Source organism: Oncorhynchus gorbuscha, linkage group LG19 (assembly GCF_021184085.1).
Source record: "Oncorhynchus gorbuscha isolate QuinsamMale2020 ecotype Even-year linkage group LG19, OgorEven_v1.0, whole genome shotgun sequence".
Classification (NCBI taxonomy): Eukaryota; Metazoa; Chordata; class Actinopteri; order Salmoniformes; family Salmonidae; genus Oncorhynchus; species Oncorhynchus gorbuscha.
Genome location: NC_060191.1, coordinates 49,826,336 through 49,844,446, shown reverse-complemented (window position 1 = coordinate 49,844,446; position 18,111 = coordinate 49,826,336). Strand labels below are relative to the sequence as shown.

At 40.6% G+C, this 18,111-nt stretch overlaps 2 protein-coding genes across 2 annotated transcripts; both read left to right on the top strand.

The window, feature by feature from the left end:
• Positions 1-1,849: 1,849 nt before the first annotated feature.
• LOC124006390 (odorant receptor 131-2-like) lies at positions 1,850-3,179 on the top strand. Its single transcript, XM_046316381.1, has one exon. The coding sequence runs from the start codon at positions 1,937-1,939 to the stop codon at positions 2,957-2,959; it is 1,023 nt and encodes a 340-aa protein (XP_046172337.1). The 5' UTR covers positions 1,850-1,936; the 3' UTR covers positions 2,960-3,179.
• Positions 3,180-7,021: 3,842 nt separating this feature from the next.
• LOC124005644 (diablo homolog, mitochondrial-like) lies at positions 7,022-12,089 on the top strand. Its single transcript, XM_046315082.1, has 6 exons — positions 7,022-7,215; positions 7,369-7,498; positions 9,893-10,018; positions 10,259-10,369; positions 10,669-10,765; positions 11,396-12,089. Exons 1-6 carry the CDS (start codon positions 7,121-7,123, stop codon positions 11,593-11,595), a joined length of 759 nt encoding a protein of 252 aa, XP_046171038.1. The 5' UTR covers positions 7,022-7,120; the 3' UTR covers positions 11,596-12,089.
• Positions 12,090-18,111: the final 6,022 nt, after the last annotated feature.

Here is an 18,111-nt window from a genome sequence, read left to right as displayed (position 1 = left end):
ACTGATTGCCCCCCATCTATCTTCAGAGCTCGTGCTGCTAGGCGACCTAAATTGGAACATGCTTAACACCCCAGCCATCCTACAATCTAAACTTGATGCCCTCAATCTCACACAAATTATCAATGAACCTACCAAGTACCTCCCCAAAGCCTTAAACACGGGCACCCTCATAGATATCATCCTAACCAACTTCCCCTCTAAATACACCTCTGCTGTCTTCAACCAAGATCTCAGCGATCACTGCCTCACTTATCTCCCTCACTAGCTTTAAGCACCAACTGTCCGAGCAGCTCACAGATTACTGCAACTGTACATAGCCCACCTATAATTTAGCCCAAACAACTACCTCTTTCCCAACTGTATTTTATTTATTTTGCTTCTTTCACCCCATTATTTTTATTTCTACTTTGCACATTCTTCCATTGCAAAACTACCATTCCAGTGTTTTACTTGCTATATTATATTTACTTTGCCACCATGGCCTTTTTTGCCTTTACCTCCCTTCTCACCTCATTTGCTCACATTGTATATAGACTTGTTTATACTGTATTATTGACTGTATGTTTGTTTTACTCCATGTGTAACTGTGTTGTTGTATCTGTCGAACTGCTTTGCTTTATCTTGGCCAGTTCGCAATTGTAAATGAGAACTTGTTCTCAACTTGCCTACCTGGTTAAATAAAGGTAAAATAAAAAATAAAAAAAGATTACAATAATGAAAGAAAATCCTCAATGTAGCCTATAGTAATGAATTGCAGAAGAAATATACATTTATGGATTTTTAATGCATTGTTTTCACTTTATTCAACCAGCCAGCCTCCCACTTGCCCTTCATCCACACAATATTTCATGACCCTAAACCCACAAATATGACTGCAGGTTATGAGTCAACTCACACATCAATAGTATCTACAGTACAACTGCACTTTAAAAAAAATGTATCCATTATTTTACCAGGTAAATTGACTGAGAACACATTCTCATTTACAGCAAATGACCTGGGGAATAATTACAGAGGAGAGGAGGGGGATTATTAGGTGACCAGATTGGGAATTAAGCCAGGACACCAGGGTTAACAGCCCTACTCTTACAATAAGTGTCATGGTATCTTTAATGACCTCAGAGAGTCAGGACACCCGTTTAACGTCCCATCTGAAAGACAGCACCCTACACAGAGCAGTGTCCCCAATCAATGCCCTGGGGAATTGGGATATTTTTTAGACTAGAGGAAAGAGTGTCTCCTACTGGCCCTCCAACACCACTTCCAGCAGCATCTGGGGTCCCATCCAGTGACTGACCAGGACCAACCCTGCTTAGCTTCAGAAGCAAGCCAGCAGTGGTAGGCTGGGTAATATGATGCTGCCACTTGTACTGCTACACAACAAACACTGCTAACACTCACATGTAGGCCTATTTACACATCTCAGTCAGAAATATCACTACATTTGATGAAACATGTTTACTGTTATCTGTGTGTTACTCCTCATGAATGCCACACATAGGCATATATCCTGAAAACATGTTGAAATGTTATAATCCTATGAGATTACTGTGCATTACAGTAATTATATGGTCTAAATATAGGAATGAGGTGTATCTCAAGGTTCATGACAACATTCCTTTGAGGAATCAAATGTTCTATAAAGGCTTCATCCAGAGCACTCTGTCAGTAGATCTTTGCCTGGGGATTCAAGAGGAGACTGAGAGAATACCTGTTTGTACAGTGCTGCTTCAATGGCATGATTCCTTTCTAAGGCAACCTGCCATATTTAAATCTATATCCTACAACCAAGAAGAAACAAAGCATTATATTGGAAATGTGCTTCTGCTTTTTTAATTTCATCTAAGCTTTAAAATATATGTAAATATGTTATCTATTGCTCGAAAGTTAACATGATTTCATGTTTAAATGTCATCCTTTGTGACATGTTTATGAAATGCAATTAATGTACATAACTTCTTGTTATTGGTTATTTCATTGTGTGATTATGGCTGACAACAATACAACAGCTGCAGATGGTGGTAGCAGCTCCTCTCTGCAACAAGTTAATGACAGGATCATAATAGTCCAGGTGATGAATGCAATCTTCATTTACATCATCTGCCTGCTCATCTTCACCTTCTTCAAAAAGGACACCTTTCTCTCAAACACACGTTATATTTTCTTTGCTCACACACTGCTGGCTGACTGTCTGTACCTAATCATGACTAATAACTTGCTCCTCCTGACTTACTTTAGTGTCACCATGCCAGCTGCTGTGTGTGTTTTTTTCTGTGTGTTGCTTTGTGAGTTGACCTTTGTCACGCCGCTGACACTGACAGCCATGAGCCTGGAGCGATATGTGGCCATCTGCATGCCCCTGCGCCATGGAGAGCTCTCCACTGTACGCAGAGCCATTCACTGCATCCTACTCATCCACAGCATCAGCGCCATACAGCCCATCATAATTGTCTCCATCTTCTTTGCCTCAGTCCCTCTGGGCTTCTACACGCAGTATAAGCTGTGTTCAGCAGAGATGTTTATTGCACACAAGTGGCAGAGACACCTTAGATCAGTTATAGGTCAGTTGTACTTTCTGGTCATGTCCATCACCATTGTGTTTACCTATGTTAGAATATTTGCAGTGGCCAAAGAAGCTTCGGAAAATAAGAAATCTTTATCTAAATGTCGTAAAACGGTGATTCTCCACGCTATCCAGTTGTTCCTGTGTCTGATCCAGCTGTGGTGCCCGTTCATTGAGGCTGCCATCCTGCCAATTAATTTGAAATTGTACAATAATGTGAGATTCTTTGATTACATTGTTTTTATTCTGGCCCCACGATGTCTTTGTCCACTTGTCTATGGCCTAAGGGATGAAAAGTTTTTCCTTGCAATTAAATATTATGTATTTTTTGGGCTGAATAAGAACATTTCCCCAATACTTGTTGATAACTTAATTACTGGTCATATGAAAACATAACACTTGCTTAACAGGCAAGGCCATTGGTATTGTTATTATTTATCACATGATTTTGTGGTATTGAAAAGCACTTTGGTTTTCAAAGACCACAGACAATATGATATATTGTGTTAATCTTAAGGTATATTTTAATGAACGGCTATGTTACATATGCTTATGTGTTTAAGCTAATTATAGTATATGCATTGCAGCGTCTTCTAATTCGAAAAAATGTAAATGTCTCAAACAACATTAACCATGTGTGTAATTTCAAAGATGACCTGATTGAGAGAAATAAAACATTCCTTCCACCTCCCAAGCAAAGTTTCAAAAAAATGTATTCTGTAATAAGTGGCATTTGCAGTGATTTACAGTTGTGATTAGCTCCAGGAAATGTACAGTAACTGTATCAATGACGTGAACTTTGACTGTTGTGTGCCAGTAGATGCATCTAAACAGACCTGTGAAAACCTGCAGTGAGGAGATATAGAGACAGATTTGAAAGATTACAGTAACAAAGTATGAGCTGATACTCAACTCTGCTGATTCTGAAATTCACTCAACAGTTATTGTGACAAACTCTTGGGCATCTATTACTCACTGGGTCGTCTTCCCAATTCCCATCAAACTACATTAGTACATGTCATAGGCCGTCGTGTGTTCTCCAAATAACATTCCCAAAAGGCTATCATATGAATCCATTCAGAAGTGGAGTAGGCTTCAGAGCAAGAAATATAACAGCAAGTTGGAATAGCCTATACTTTTAAAGCATATTGAGAATATCTATAGTTTGCACTTTCCTCATTAACCATAAATCACACTTATCCTACAATACATTCTGCATGAAAGGGACGAGAGCACGCATCAGTGTTTTAATGAGTCCCAAAGTTTCAGGTTGTATTGTCCCATGCACAAGTACAGTGAAATGCCTTTCTTGCGAGCTCTTTTCCCAACAATGCAGTCATCAATATCAATATATATTACTATAAATAAAGGAAAGTAGAACAACAACACATGAGAAATAGACATTAAGAAGAACATGAGAAAGCTAGTAAGCTTTATACAGGATCAGTTCCAGAGCGGTGCCAATACCATATTTAGAATGTTCAAGTATACTGGAGTAGTAAGGGTAGATATGTACAGTGCATTTGGAAAGTATTCAGACCACTATACTTTTTTCACATTTTGTAAGGTTACAGCCGTATTCTAAAATTGATTAAATTGATTTTTTCATCAATCTACACACAATACCCCATAATGACAAAGCAAAAACAGGTTGTTAGACATTTTTGCAGATAAAAATATAAAATAAACTGAAATCACATTTACATACAGTACCAGTCAGAAGTTTGGACACAGCTACTCACTTTATTTATGTTTACTATTTTCTACATTGTAGAATAATAGTGAAGACATCAAAACTATGAAAAAACACATATGGAATGATGTAGTAACAAAAAAAGTCTTAAACAAATCAAAATATATTTTATATTTGAGATTCTTCATATAGCCACCCTTAGCCTTGAATGATAGCTTTGTACATTCTTGGCATTTTCTCAACAAGCTTCAACTGGAATGCTTTTCCAACAGTCTTCAAGGATTTCCCACATATGCTGAGCATTTGTCTGCTTTTCCTCACTCTCATCCCAAACCATCTCAATTGGGTTAAGGTTGGGTGATTGTGGCAGTACTCCATCACTCTCCTTCTTGGTCAAATAGCCCTTACACAGCCTGGAGATGTGTTGGTTCATACAAATGATATTCCCACTAAGCGCAAACCAGAAGGGATGGCGTATCGCTGCAGAATACTGTGGTAGTCATGCTGGTTAAGTGTACTCTTGAATTCTAAATACATCACAGACAGTGTCACCAGCAAAGTACTCCCACACCATAACACCTCCTCCTCCATGCTTCCCGGTGGGAACCACACATGCGGAGATCATCCGTTCACCCACTCTGCGTCTCACAAAGACACAGAGGTTGGAACCAAAAATATCACATTTGGACTCATCAGACTAAAGGACAGATTTCCACCGGTCTAATGTCCTTTGCTCGTGTTTCTTGGCCCCAGCAAGTCTCTTCTTCTTATTAGTGTCCTTGAGTAGTGGTTTCTTTGCAGCAATTCGACCATGAAGGCCTGAAATTACACAGTCTCCTCTGAACAGTTGATGTTGAGATGTGTCTGTTACTTGAACCTTTTGAAGCATTTCTTTGGGCTGCTCAATTTTGAGTCTCATAGCAAAGGATCTGAATACTATAAGGTACTTCTGTTTTTCTAAAAAACTTTTTTCTCTTTGACATTATGAGGTAGTGTGCGTAGATTGCTGAGGAATTTATTTTAAAGTCAAGTGGTTAAGGTGACTAGGCATCAGGATATATGATAAACAGAGTAGCAGCAGCATATATGATGATTGTATTTGAGTATGTGTGTGTGTAGAGTCAGTATAAATGTGTGTGTGAGTTATATGTGTGAGCAAATTAAGTGTGTATGTGTGAGTGAGTGAGTGTGTAGAGTTCTGTAAGTGTGCATAGAGTCAGTGGAAAAATACTAATAAAATAAAAGAGTCAGTACAGATTGTCGCAATGGTAACTGATGAGGTGGAATCCACCTTTGTACAATCATTTTCTTAGCAGCTGTGGTTCCTGTATACTGATAACTCTAGTTTTTAAGTCCGCAATCTGGATCCCTGCACAGTCTCATTGAAGATCTTGATAACTTTTCTAGCCTCTCTGGATTAAAACCTAATTATGACAAGTGAACCATATTACGCATTGGATCGTTACAAAAATAGTGTTTACGCTACCTTGTAGTTCACTATTAAAATGGGTGGATCGGTAAGTAGATATACTTGGTATTCACATCTCAAAATATATAAATGAACTTACCACAATTCATTTCAATAGAAAGTTAGCAAAAATAGATAAGATTCTGCAACCATGGAGAGGTAAATACTTGTCTATTTATGGAAAGTCTTTGGTCTTATCACAGTTTACTTACAGTAGGCACTCTCTACTCCAGATTTACCTGTTTTTTAAATCATATGAGCAAAAAATATTTCATTTGATTTGGAATGCTAAACCAGACAAAATTAAACGTGCCTATTTATATAATGAATATGAGGGGCCTAAATTATTCAACAATAAAGCTTTAAACCTCTCACTAAAAGCTTCACTCATACATAAATTATTATTAAACCCAAAATGGTTCTCCAGTAGATTATTATGAAAAGCTCATATTTAAAATGTATTTGTAGTAAAAAAGCTGTAAAAAAAACTAAGTTATTTGTCCTCTGAAGAAGGGGGTGGTGGAGGGGTTAAAAAATGAAAAAGAAGCGTGGTTTTTGGTGGGTCATGTTTTGGAGAACCCACGACTCGACCTTCTCCTCTCCCGAGCCTGTTGGGGAGTTGCAGCGATGAGACAAGATCGTAATTGGATCGCAATTGGATATCACTAAATTGGAGAAGAATGGGGTAAAAATAAATAAATAGATATGACAGATAGGAATATGATGCCTCACTGTTCGTTGATGGCATTTCCTGCCTAAGCTTGCCAACTTTGTCAATGAAGAAATCATTAAAATAATTGGCAACATCAAATGGTTTTGTGATGAATAAGGCATCTGATTTGATGAAAGATGGAGTTGAGTTTGTCTTTCTGCCCATAATTACCTTTAAAGCACAAAAAAAAATGTTTTATATCATTATTTATTCATAATACAGTTTCTTATTATTATTGTTGAGTGTAGTCACATCATTTATCAATAGTTTGATCTAGGATGTGTGTCGATCAAACTATTGAGAAATTATTACCAGAATAAGACGAAATTTAATATAGCAAATTAGAAAATATCTCAAACACAAACAAGATGACTCTCCTTATAGTATTCCAGCCTATATGTTTAACCATTATCTCTGGCTTTTGAAAACCAGTATAATGTTCATTGTCACAATATATTATAGTTGAGCAAAGGAATATAAGACTACAGCAGAAACACAACATACAAATTTGAGCCTATTTTACCACTAGGTGACGACAGAGACTTACTTTCTGTCGTAAAGAATTCTGGTAAATGTTTTAATTATTTATTGAGATTTTAATACATCACAAAAGTAACCTCATATAATTTATTTTAGTTGAAGAGTAATAAACGACATTACAAGTAAAATGCACGCTATTAGACAATGCTCTGTTTGTGCTACTGTGGGACGGACTTCCTTTTGCTCCTGACCAATATGGCCGCGCTCAGAAGAAGCATTGCATGTCTCAATTTCTTCAGGTAAATATCTTTATAATAACAACTGCATCATTGCACCCTAATGCATTGTATTCGTACGCAAACAGAAAATGTTTCGTCTTGGATAAATATCGAATTGCTGTAATCACTATAGCTTGCTAATATCGGTGTTGTTGTTTACTCATTACCTTGCAGGAGCACAGCAGCGAGTGTCCTCAGTAGGAAACCCTTGCGCCATAGGCTCATGCGTTTGAGAGATGTTACCAGAACGAGCTTGGTCTCTTTGAGTGTTGGCAGTGGACTGAGCGCTGTCCCTTTCATGCAGGTAAAGGACCATTTTCTCTCTCTTGCGCGCATGCGCGCGGGTCACTCATCACTTTATATCAGTGTCATTGAATAATGCTGAACAACTTGAATAAGGCTGACAAGTTGACTTTTTCCACCTTTTACTTTACAGCCTTATTCTAAAATGTATTAAATAAATACAAATCTTAATCCATCTACACTCAATAATCCATAATGACGAAGCCAAAGGGGATTTTTTGACATTTTTGCAAATGTACAAAAACATTAAAAACATAAATACCTTATTTACACAAGTATTCAGACCCTTTGCTACGAGACTCGAAATTGAACTCAGATGCATCCGATTTCCATTGATCATCCTTGGGATGTTTCTACACTTGATTGGAGTCCACATGTGGTACATTTTATTGATTAGACATGATTTGGAAAGGCACACGCCGCTCTATTAAAGGTCCCACAGTTGACAGTGCATATCAGAGCAAAAACCAAGCCATGAGTTTGAAGGAATTGTTTGTAGAGCTCCAAGACAGGATTGTGTCGAGGCACAGATATAGGGAAGGGTACCAAAACATTTTGGCGGCCTTGAAGGTCCCCAAGAACACAGTGGCCTCCTTCATTCTTAAGTGGAAGAACAGTACCACCAAGACTTCCTAGAGCTGGCAGCCCTGCCAAACTGAGCAATCGATGGATAAGGGCCTTGGTCAGAGAGGTGACCAAGAAACTGATGGTCACTCTGACAGAGCTCCAGAATTCCTCTGTGGAGAAACTTCCAGAAGGACAACCATCTCCGCAGCACTTCACCAATCAAGCCTTTATGATAGAGTGGCCAGACGGAAGCCACTCCTCAGTAAAAGGCACATGACAGACCGCTTGGAGTTTGCCAAAAGGCACTTAAAGACTCTCAGACCAGGAGAAACACATTTTCTTGTCTGATGAAACCAAGATTGAACTCCTTGGCCTGAATGCCAAGCGTCACGTCTGGAGGAAACCTGGCACCATCCCTACGGTGAAGCATGGTGGTGGCAGCATCATGGTGTGAGGATGTCGTTCATTGGCAGAGACTAGGATTGAGGGAAGGACCAGGATTGAGGGAAAGATGAACGGAGAAAAGTACAGAGAGATCCTTGATGAAAACCTGCTCCAAAGCGCCCAGGACCACAGACTAGGGTGAAGGTTCACCTTCCAACAGGACATCGACCCTAAACACACAGCCAAGACAACGCAGAAGTGGCTTCGGGACAAGTCTCTGAATGGCCCAGCCAGAGCCCAGACTTGAACTCGATTGAACATCTCTTGAGAGACTGTCGTGGAGGATCGTTACAAAATATAACACTTACAAGAACTTGTGAATTCAATATAGGCTTTTAATGCAAACATATCAGAAGCCTAGATGGTCCGCGCAACACACCCTTTTCCAGAGCTCTGGCTCTGTTTTTATACACATACAACATATGAGTCCATCCCACATGCAAATTAAGTTACTTCCCTCAGTCCATCTGCCACCATTATATCCCAATCTGTGCATCCTGCTTGTTCACGCCCAATAACGCCCATATCTGCTTTCAGTTGAGTTATGATGGTGACAGGACCTCTTTATGTCCCAAAAATAATACATGCCCATCTTATCCCAACTTATCCTTAAGTTTAGCTTGGTGTGTTCTTTGGTATGTCTGTCCTTATTAGGACTAGTAGACTATGTGTCTCTTCTCTTCATGTCCTAAAAATATATGCCCTATGTCTATAGTCCATCAGTTGGTCATTTGGCTGACCCCCTCCTTTGTGTGTCCCTCTGACCTTGGTATGTCCAGCTGTCCTATGCTCTCATGGCCTTACTTTGGTTTCCTGTCCTATACAATAGACAATGCATTTTACCAGAATGGCAAATGCACTTTAAGTGTATCTTTCTCTTGTGGTACAGTATTATGTTTCTCCCTATATGTACATCTTGCTCCCACAAGACCTGAAAATATCTGTGCAGCGACACTCCCCGTCCATCCTGACAGAGTTTGAGAGGATCTGCAGAGAAGAATGGGAGAAACTCCCCAAAAAACAGGTGTGCCAAGCTTGTAGCGTCATAACCAAGAGGACTCGAGGCTGTAATCCCTGCCAAAGGTGCTTCAATAGAGTGCTCAGTAAGGGTCTGAATACTTATGCAAATGTCATATTCCGTTATTTATTTTTAATTTCTGAAAGCCTGTTTTTGCTTTGTCATTATGGGCTATTGTGTGTGTGGATTGAAAAGGGGGGAAAAACAATTTCATCCATCTTAGAATAAGGCTGTAACGTAACAAAATGTGGGGAAAGTCAGGGGGTCTGAATACTTTCCGAATGCACTGTACATGAATGCCTTAATCGTAAAAATCCCCCCTTTCAGCTCATATATTAAACTGTTTCTGTTTCTCTCCCTATCCAGCAAGTGGAGAACCTCTCTCATGAATCCCTGATCCGAAGCGCATCCTCTATGGTTACAGACAGTGCAAACACTTACCTCTCCCAGACCACTCAGGCTCTCGTAGACTCCATCACACAATATTCCAAAGTAAGTACCTGAAGGGGTCATAGTGGATTTTTGTTATCGTGTATGCTAAGATGTACAGTGTGATAACTATATCCATAAATATCACATGCTAATTTAATAATAATAATATAATAATAATATATGCCATTTAGCAGACGCTTTTAAGGACTTACAGTCATGGCACCAGTAAGGCAATGGCACCATGCTACCTAAATGACCCTTCGTGTTTTTGACCGTTTGTTTTGTTTGCGTTGTACTCAGGCTCTCCATACCCTCATCTCCCTTCAAAGGAGATATCTGGCTTCACTGGAAAAACTCTCCACTGCTGAGGAGGATGCCATTTGGCAAGTGATCATTGCCCAGCGTGTTGAAGTAGGTGTGTGAAATGTGTACTCAAAATAAACTGTTGTATTAAGTCATCTTTCAGAAAAAATATATGTTTCTGTATTTTTGTATCCAGCCATCTGGAAAAGCTATGTCTTTAGGGTGTCTTGTTTATTTCCAAATAACTTTTAACTTTATTTACAATCTGAAATAGTAAACGCTTTAGTCACTCCTGTTTGCCTTTCAATGTTTGTCATTGATGTTCTAAAAGTAAATATGGTTTGAGTTCTGTAAACTTCTCAAGAATGTAATGAAATGTTCTGATGGGTTTCTCTCTGTCCTGTCAGGTTGGCGACAGACTAGATGAATGCAACCGCTTCGAGTCAAACTGGATTAATGCCGTCAACCTTTGTGAAATGGCAGCTGAGGCAGCGTACAACACAGGTGTGTTTATTACCAGTGACATTACTGAAAAGGCTGTGTTAAACATGTGTGTGACTGTCCATCGGTGTTTTGTTACCTGTCATGTTTTTGTTTGGACGCGAGAAAGAATAGCTCCTGTTCGGCAAAAGACAAAGGGGTTCGAATAAACCAATACAATAAACCAATACAACCTATTTACCACTAAATTGACAACCTGATGCTCCTTGCTCCCCATGACAGTTAGCATTCCTCCGTCATTACTGTTATTCTCACACAGACGTTAACCTGTCAGTGCAGTAATAAACTTACAAGCTCTAATAAACGCCCCCATAATGTTTGTTTTTCTCAGTCTCACTACTTTGTAGTTTGCTGTTTGCACCCCTCTTTTTCAAGACCTGTCAGTCTCACACTTTGGCCAACGTATGGATCAGTAGCTGTCAGTGAATACAGCTTTGTGATGGTAAAGAATACTAAAACCTCCAGGTCACCATGTACTCTAATTCCCATGATGCAGCACAATAGAGAGATGATGGACACGGGCACCTGCTCAGTGTCACCTGTTATCATCATGGATTGAAGGTTTCATCTTTGGCCACTTTCTCTGTTATGGTGAAATTTGACTAAGGCCACTGTCTTATGTTTGTTTCCCAGGAGCTGAGCATGCATCTGTCACAGCCAAGACCAATTTGCAGGTGGCCAAGGTGCAGGTGGAGGAGGTCCGGCAGATATCTGTGGATGCTGAGAGGAAGCTGACTGAGACCCAGGCCGAGGAGATCCAGAGGATGGCGGAGTATGCCTTCATAGAGAGTGGCAGTGATGACGTGCATGAGGCTTACCTCAGAGAGGACTAAGACTAATCCTGAGAGTAAAACAAGTTTGAGTCATTTATTGTGGTTTAAATCCTCAACAAGTAGACAGTACACAGTCCATCATTTGAGAAGTTCAGGAGTTGTGTGTCATTGGGGTTGTTGTTTATATAAAAAATATTATAATAAACAAAAAGCATGTAGAGAATTTAGTGGTGAATTGAATAATGCCAATCTTATTCAATAACACAGTTATTATATTTTAGCGGATGTAATGTCATGCTTCCTTGTTTATAAAGCTGAGTTGATTACAATTTCATGCACTTATTTGAACTGTAACACTAAATTATAATATTTATTTTCATACAGCTTTGAATAACATCTTCAAGTCTAATCTGAAAATAATAATTGACAATCAGGGTATCCTAAGTGAATTGTTTGGACTATGGTCAACATAGCAGTACAGTGTGGTGGCATTTGTTTATTTGTATTTTATGATGTGTAAATTAAATAACTTTATAATAAAAAGTATATTTCCATATAGCTGTTTGAATTGTATTCTGTTTCTTTTGGTTTATTGGACATTTTCTCAGAGTGAATATACTTGTCAGTATGGATTTTGAATACTCAAAGTTTACAATACAATTCAGCTGAAGAATAAAAAATAAAACAATTGTCTAACTTTTACAGAGAAGGAGAGAAGTTAATATTTATCTGCATGTTATGGGGTTGCCTGAGAGTCCGTGTGAGTTCTGTAAAAATGCGGTATTTGGCAGTAAGGATTTTTCTTCTTTACTGTTAATTGTGGGTGAGACTAGATGTCATAGCTGGGAACACTGTGTCTCTGCCAACCTGGAGAGAAAATTACCACTTGTGGTCCTCTTGGGACATATTTTGTTAACATAATTGGGCTGTTTTTCCCTCTTAACTCTGCATAAAACCAGTGATGTCATTTGAGACATTCATTGACCAATCTAAACGAGGTGCCAACTATGTTTAGGGTTTCAGGTACTTTTTATGCCAAGAAGAACTTCATTTTTTGCGTGTTGTCAGAAAAATGTTTTTTTTATATACATTTCTAGTAGTTGATGGCAAAGTGCAGTTTTTTTTCCTCTCACTAATTTCTCAGGATTTCTGAAAGAGGAAATATCAAAATGTTTCTTGGTACTTGGTTCTGCCCCTCTACCATGTCTTTGTTAGTTATGTCTGCCCTTTCACTCAACACTTTTTATTCTTTGCTAATAATCCACACACATTTCCTCCTCACAGCTTTTAGTCTATTTTGCTAACCTCTGCTGTCATCACCCAATCCACCATGTCACCTAAACCAAGGGCTCAGACAACACACAAAATACCATTAAGATACGCGGTCAATGGGTTTGGAAAACAGGTTGATACTTGAATTGGCTTCTCTTTTAGGTCAGTTTATGTTTATTTGACATGTTTATTTAGTTTTAATATTACCTTGAACATAAGGCAAACCAGTGATCGTGTGTGTTATGTCTGGTACTGTTTCTTTTTTCGTGAAGAAGAGAAAGGAAATGGTACAAAAACAATTCTCAATCTATGAGAGTGTAATGTGTTGTCCATTAGACACACAGAAGGCTGGGGGGACATGTGAACAGGTGAATGAATGAGCTGAAGACAACTTGTGTCAGCTGTCAAAGTTCATGATGTGGGAGGCAGTTCAAAGCAAACTCACTTGACTATGAAAGAGCTCTTTGGGCTGTGAAACATTTGAACAGCTTTACGGATTGCTTTGTGAATAGACATTTAGTGTTTTACTTTAGTGTTTTATGTTGTCTCATTGTGTGGTAATTGTATGGATTTCTTTAATACTTGATATAACTATCTTTATGAGGTTTTATGGAATCAAATGGAACTGAAACAGAAAGTCACCAAACATAGATAACTGTATAGCATGCTCTGTGTGTTCTTTACTGTCTGACCTTCATGTGTAATATTGTTTTAGTGTAAAAATGTACCTGTAGATGGCGGTCTAAATCTATAATAAAATACAATAAAAGGCTCAATTCAATCAAACCTAAATTCCAGTATTTCCGTTTTTCTCAATGGGGTGTGAGCATTTTTTTGGAACAATGACAGAACTCTGTCTTTAAACTCCTAAAATATTAATACGTTTTCTTTGCAGTCACTTCACACCAACAGCAAGGTTAAGAAGGTGGAACAGCACTTATTAAAACTCAGGAGGCTGAGGAAATTTGTCTTGGCCCCTAAGATCTCACAAACTTCTACAGATGCACCATTGAGAGCTTGTTGTATGGATGTATTACCGCATGGTATGGCAACTGCACCGCCTGCAATCGCAGGACTCTCCAGAGGGTAGTGCCTTCAGCCCAACACATCATCGGGGGCACACTGCCTGCCCGCCAGGACAACTACAGCACCCGGTGTCAAAGGAAGGCCAAAAAGATCATCAAGGACATTGGCCATAGCCTGTTCCCCCCACTACCATCTAGATTCTAGAAGATGGAGAGTCTCAGAACAGGAGCCTCCAAGCTGGGACCGAGAGACTTCTATCTCCAGTACATTAGACTGTTAAACAGTCACCACTAGCCAGACTCCGTCAGTAGCCGCCTACTGTAGCATGATGTACTACAGGACACATAATGCTCTGTAATGTCATCCGGTGTTAACTTACTAAACAGTTTCCTAAAGCTAACAATATGGTGTCCCGGCTCTATATTCTTACAGCTCCCACCCAGTACTCTACCCTGAACCTTAGAGACTGCTGTGCTATGTACATAGAGTCATTGAACACTGGTCACTTTATTAATAATGTTTACATACTGTTTTTCCCACTTTATACTGTACTGTATGTCTACTGCATATCATTCTTACTGTATATCTTGTGTAAATTCATCTGGTGTATATACGTATAGAGGGTATTTGTATTACTGTTACAGTGGTATTTGGTTTGTTAATTTGATATGTTACAAGAGTTATTGATTTCTTGAGGATTTTTATAATTTTTTAAAATTATTATTATTTGTGCACTTGCTTGCCATTTTACTGCATTGTTTAGGAGCTAGTAACAGAAGTATTTCGCTGAACCCGCTATAACATCTGCTAAACTGTGTACGCAACCAATTAACTTTGATTTGACCAAATCAAGAGGATCAAAAATGGAAGTATAACTATTACGGGCAGAATTATGGCCAATTACTCCCAATAAGCATATTGTGTGCAGAATTCCTCAATCGGTTTCATCACAATCCAAATCCATGTACTCAATACATAGGCTGGTTTGCTCATAGTTTTGTAGACGTTCCATTGGTTCCCAGAAACACAGTCCATAAAATAAATAAGGAAAGGTGAATACAATGGAGGAACACAACTGATGTGAATGTATAGGCCGCAATCCACACCAAAGCAAAGCTCTAAAATGGAAGGTCACAATGTTGGAGATGATGACAGTTGGAGTTAGACAGTGAACATAATTTCTCACATTTTTCTTCTGATGGACAATGTGTTCATTTTCGTTAAACAAAACACTTAACAATGAATTTTGAATTCACTGATGACATTTGTATTAAAAGTTTAGCAAAAGGTGGTTTAAGATATGCAAGTCAGGTACAAACCAAGTCAATTATCAAGGTTAAGCATTTGGTCGTTGCCGTTCCGCTATAGATATGTTTCAACATAGATCACAAAATTGCTTGTATGAGATTAAGAACAACTGTAATTACATAGTAGTTTGACAATACTTTCTCATACCTCAGTAGAAAGCTGCACACTAAGCTCTGGACAGAGAGACATTCATATGACTGGATAACGTACTTATGGAGCCAAAGCTAACATAACACTTTTTAACATGACAATCAATTGTTAGAGATCAGAAATACAGTGCATTCGGAAAGTATAACCCCTTGACTTTTTCCACATTTTGTTACATTAAAGGCTTATTTTAAAATGGATGAAATAAAAAATATTCAGTATAAATCTACACCCATAATGACAAAGCGAAAACAGGTTTTTAGAAATGTTTGCAAATGTATTAAATATAAAAAACAGAATAGCTTGTATACAAGTATTCAGACCCTTTGCTATGAGACTTGAAATTGAGCTCAGGTGCATCCTGTTTCATCCATGAAACGTTTCTACAACTTTACCTGTGGTAAATTCAATTGATTGGACATGATTTGGAAAGGCTCACACCTGTCTATATAATGTCACACAGTTAAAAGTGCATGTCAGAGCAAAAACCAAGCCATGAGGTTGAAAGAATTGTCCATAGAGCTCCGAGACAGGATTGTGTCAAGGCACAGATCTGGGGAAGGGTACCAAAAAATGTCTGCAGCATTGAAGGTCCCCAAGAACACAGTGGCCTCTATCATTCTTAAATGTAAAAAGTTAGGAAGCACCAAGACTCTTTCTAGAGCTGTACGCCGGGCCAAACTGAGCCCAATATCCTTCGGGGAGAAGGGCATTGGTCAGGGAGGTGACCAAGAACCCGATGGTCACTCTGACAGAGCTCCAGAGATCCTCTGTCAGGATGGGAGAACCTTCTAGAAGAACAACCATCTCTGCAGTACTCCACCACAGTAAAATGGCACCGGATGAAATGGCAGCAGTTTTACGGGCTCCCAACCAATTGTGCTATTATGTGGTCTTTTTCGCGTTATTTGTAACTTATTGTCACGCCTTGGTCATTGTAGTTTGTGTTTTTGTTATATGTTTGGGTAGGCCAGGGTATGACATGGGTTTATATGTTGTATTCGTATTGGGGTTTGTATTATTTGGGATTGCGGCTGATTAGGGGTGTGGTATAGGTTTGGCTGCCTGAGGCGATTCTCAATTAGAGTCAGGTGCTTATCATTGTCTCCGATTGGGAACCGTATTTAGGCAGCCTCAGTTTCGCTTTGTATTTCGTGGGTGTTTGTTCCTGTCTTTGTGTAGTATTCACCAGATAGGCTGTAATTAGTTTCACGTTCCGTTCTGTTGTTTTTGTATTTAGTTTCAGTTATTTCATGTACCGCGATTCTTTCATTAAAGTCATGAGTAACCTACACGCTGCATTTCGGTCCGACTCTCTTTCTTCAACAGACGAATGCTGTTACAGAAACACACACCACTCACAGACCGAGCAGTGTGTAAACTGGCAGGAGCTAAAGGAAGACGTTATGGACAGCAGAAGCATGGAGTATACGACGTGGGAAGAAATCGACAGGTGGGCGGCCGACCCAGAGCGAGTGCAGGAGCCCGCCTGGGATTCCCTGCAGCAATGCGAAGAGGGCTATAGACGAATGGAGTCTAAAAGGAAAACACGGCGACGCAGAGCGCAAAACGAAAGTAACCCCCAATTATTTATTGGGGGAAAGCGCAGAGAGAGAGTGGCTGAGTCAGGAGTCAGACCTGAGCCTACTCTCCCTGTTAATCGTGACGAGCAGTTGCAGTGGGAGAGGCTGCACCACTTGGAGAATTGGACATGGGAGGAGGAATTAGACGGTAAAGGACCTTGGGCTCAGCCTGGAGAATATCGCGTTCCCAAGGAAGAAATAGAAGCGGATAAAGCGGAGAGGCGCAGGTATGAGGAGGCAGCACGGCGACGCGGTTGGAAGCCGGAAAAGCAGCCCAAAAAAATTATTGGGGGGGGCTAGAAGGGAGAATAGTTATGCCAGGTAGGAGACCTGTGAGTGGGCATCGAGCCAGGTAAGCTTGGGCAGGCTCGGTGCTAAAGAGCTCCAGTGCGCCTGCACGGTCCGGTCTATCCAGAGCCACCTCTACACACCAGTCCTCCGGTAGCAGCTCCCCGCACCAGGCTTCCTGTGCGTGTCCTAGATCCAGTACCACCAGTTCCAGCACCACGCACCAGGCCACCAGTGCGCCTCGCCTGTTCAGCGCAGCCAGCGCTTTTCTCCTCTCCTGCGCTGTCGGAGTCTCCCGCCTGTTTAGCGCAGCCAGAGCCTTTCTCCTCTCCTGCGCTGCCGGAGTCTCCCGTCTGCCCAGCGCCGCCAGTGCTCCCAGTCTGCCCAGCGCCGCCAGTGCTCCCAGTCTGCCCAGCGCTCCCAGTCTGCCCAGCGCCGCCAGTGCTCCCAGTCTGCCCAGCGCCGCCAGTGCTCCCAGTCTGCCCAGAGCCACCAGTGCTCCCAGTCTGCCCAGCGCCGCCAGTCAGCCCAGCGCCGCCAGACAACCAGTCTCTTCCAGATCTCCCCGACAACCAGTCTCTTCTAGATCTGCCCGACAACCAGGATTTACCGGAGCCTACTACCTGCCTGAGCTTCATCTCAGTACTGGGCTTCCTCTCAGTACTGGGCTTCCTCTCAGTACCAGGCTTCCTCTCAGTACCGGGCTTCCCCTCAGTCCCGGGCTTCCCCTCAGTCCCGGGCTTCCCCTCAGTCCCGGGCTTCCCCTCAGTCCCGGGCTGCCTCTGTCCTGAGATGCCCCTCTGTCCTGAGATGCCCCTCTGTCCTGAGATGCCCCTCTGTCCTGAGATGCCCCTCTGTCCCGAGCTGCTCCTCAGTTATGTGGGGATCTGGGTGAGGACTATTAGGCCATGGTCGGCGGCGAGGGTGGATTACCCCAGGACGCAAAGGGGAG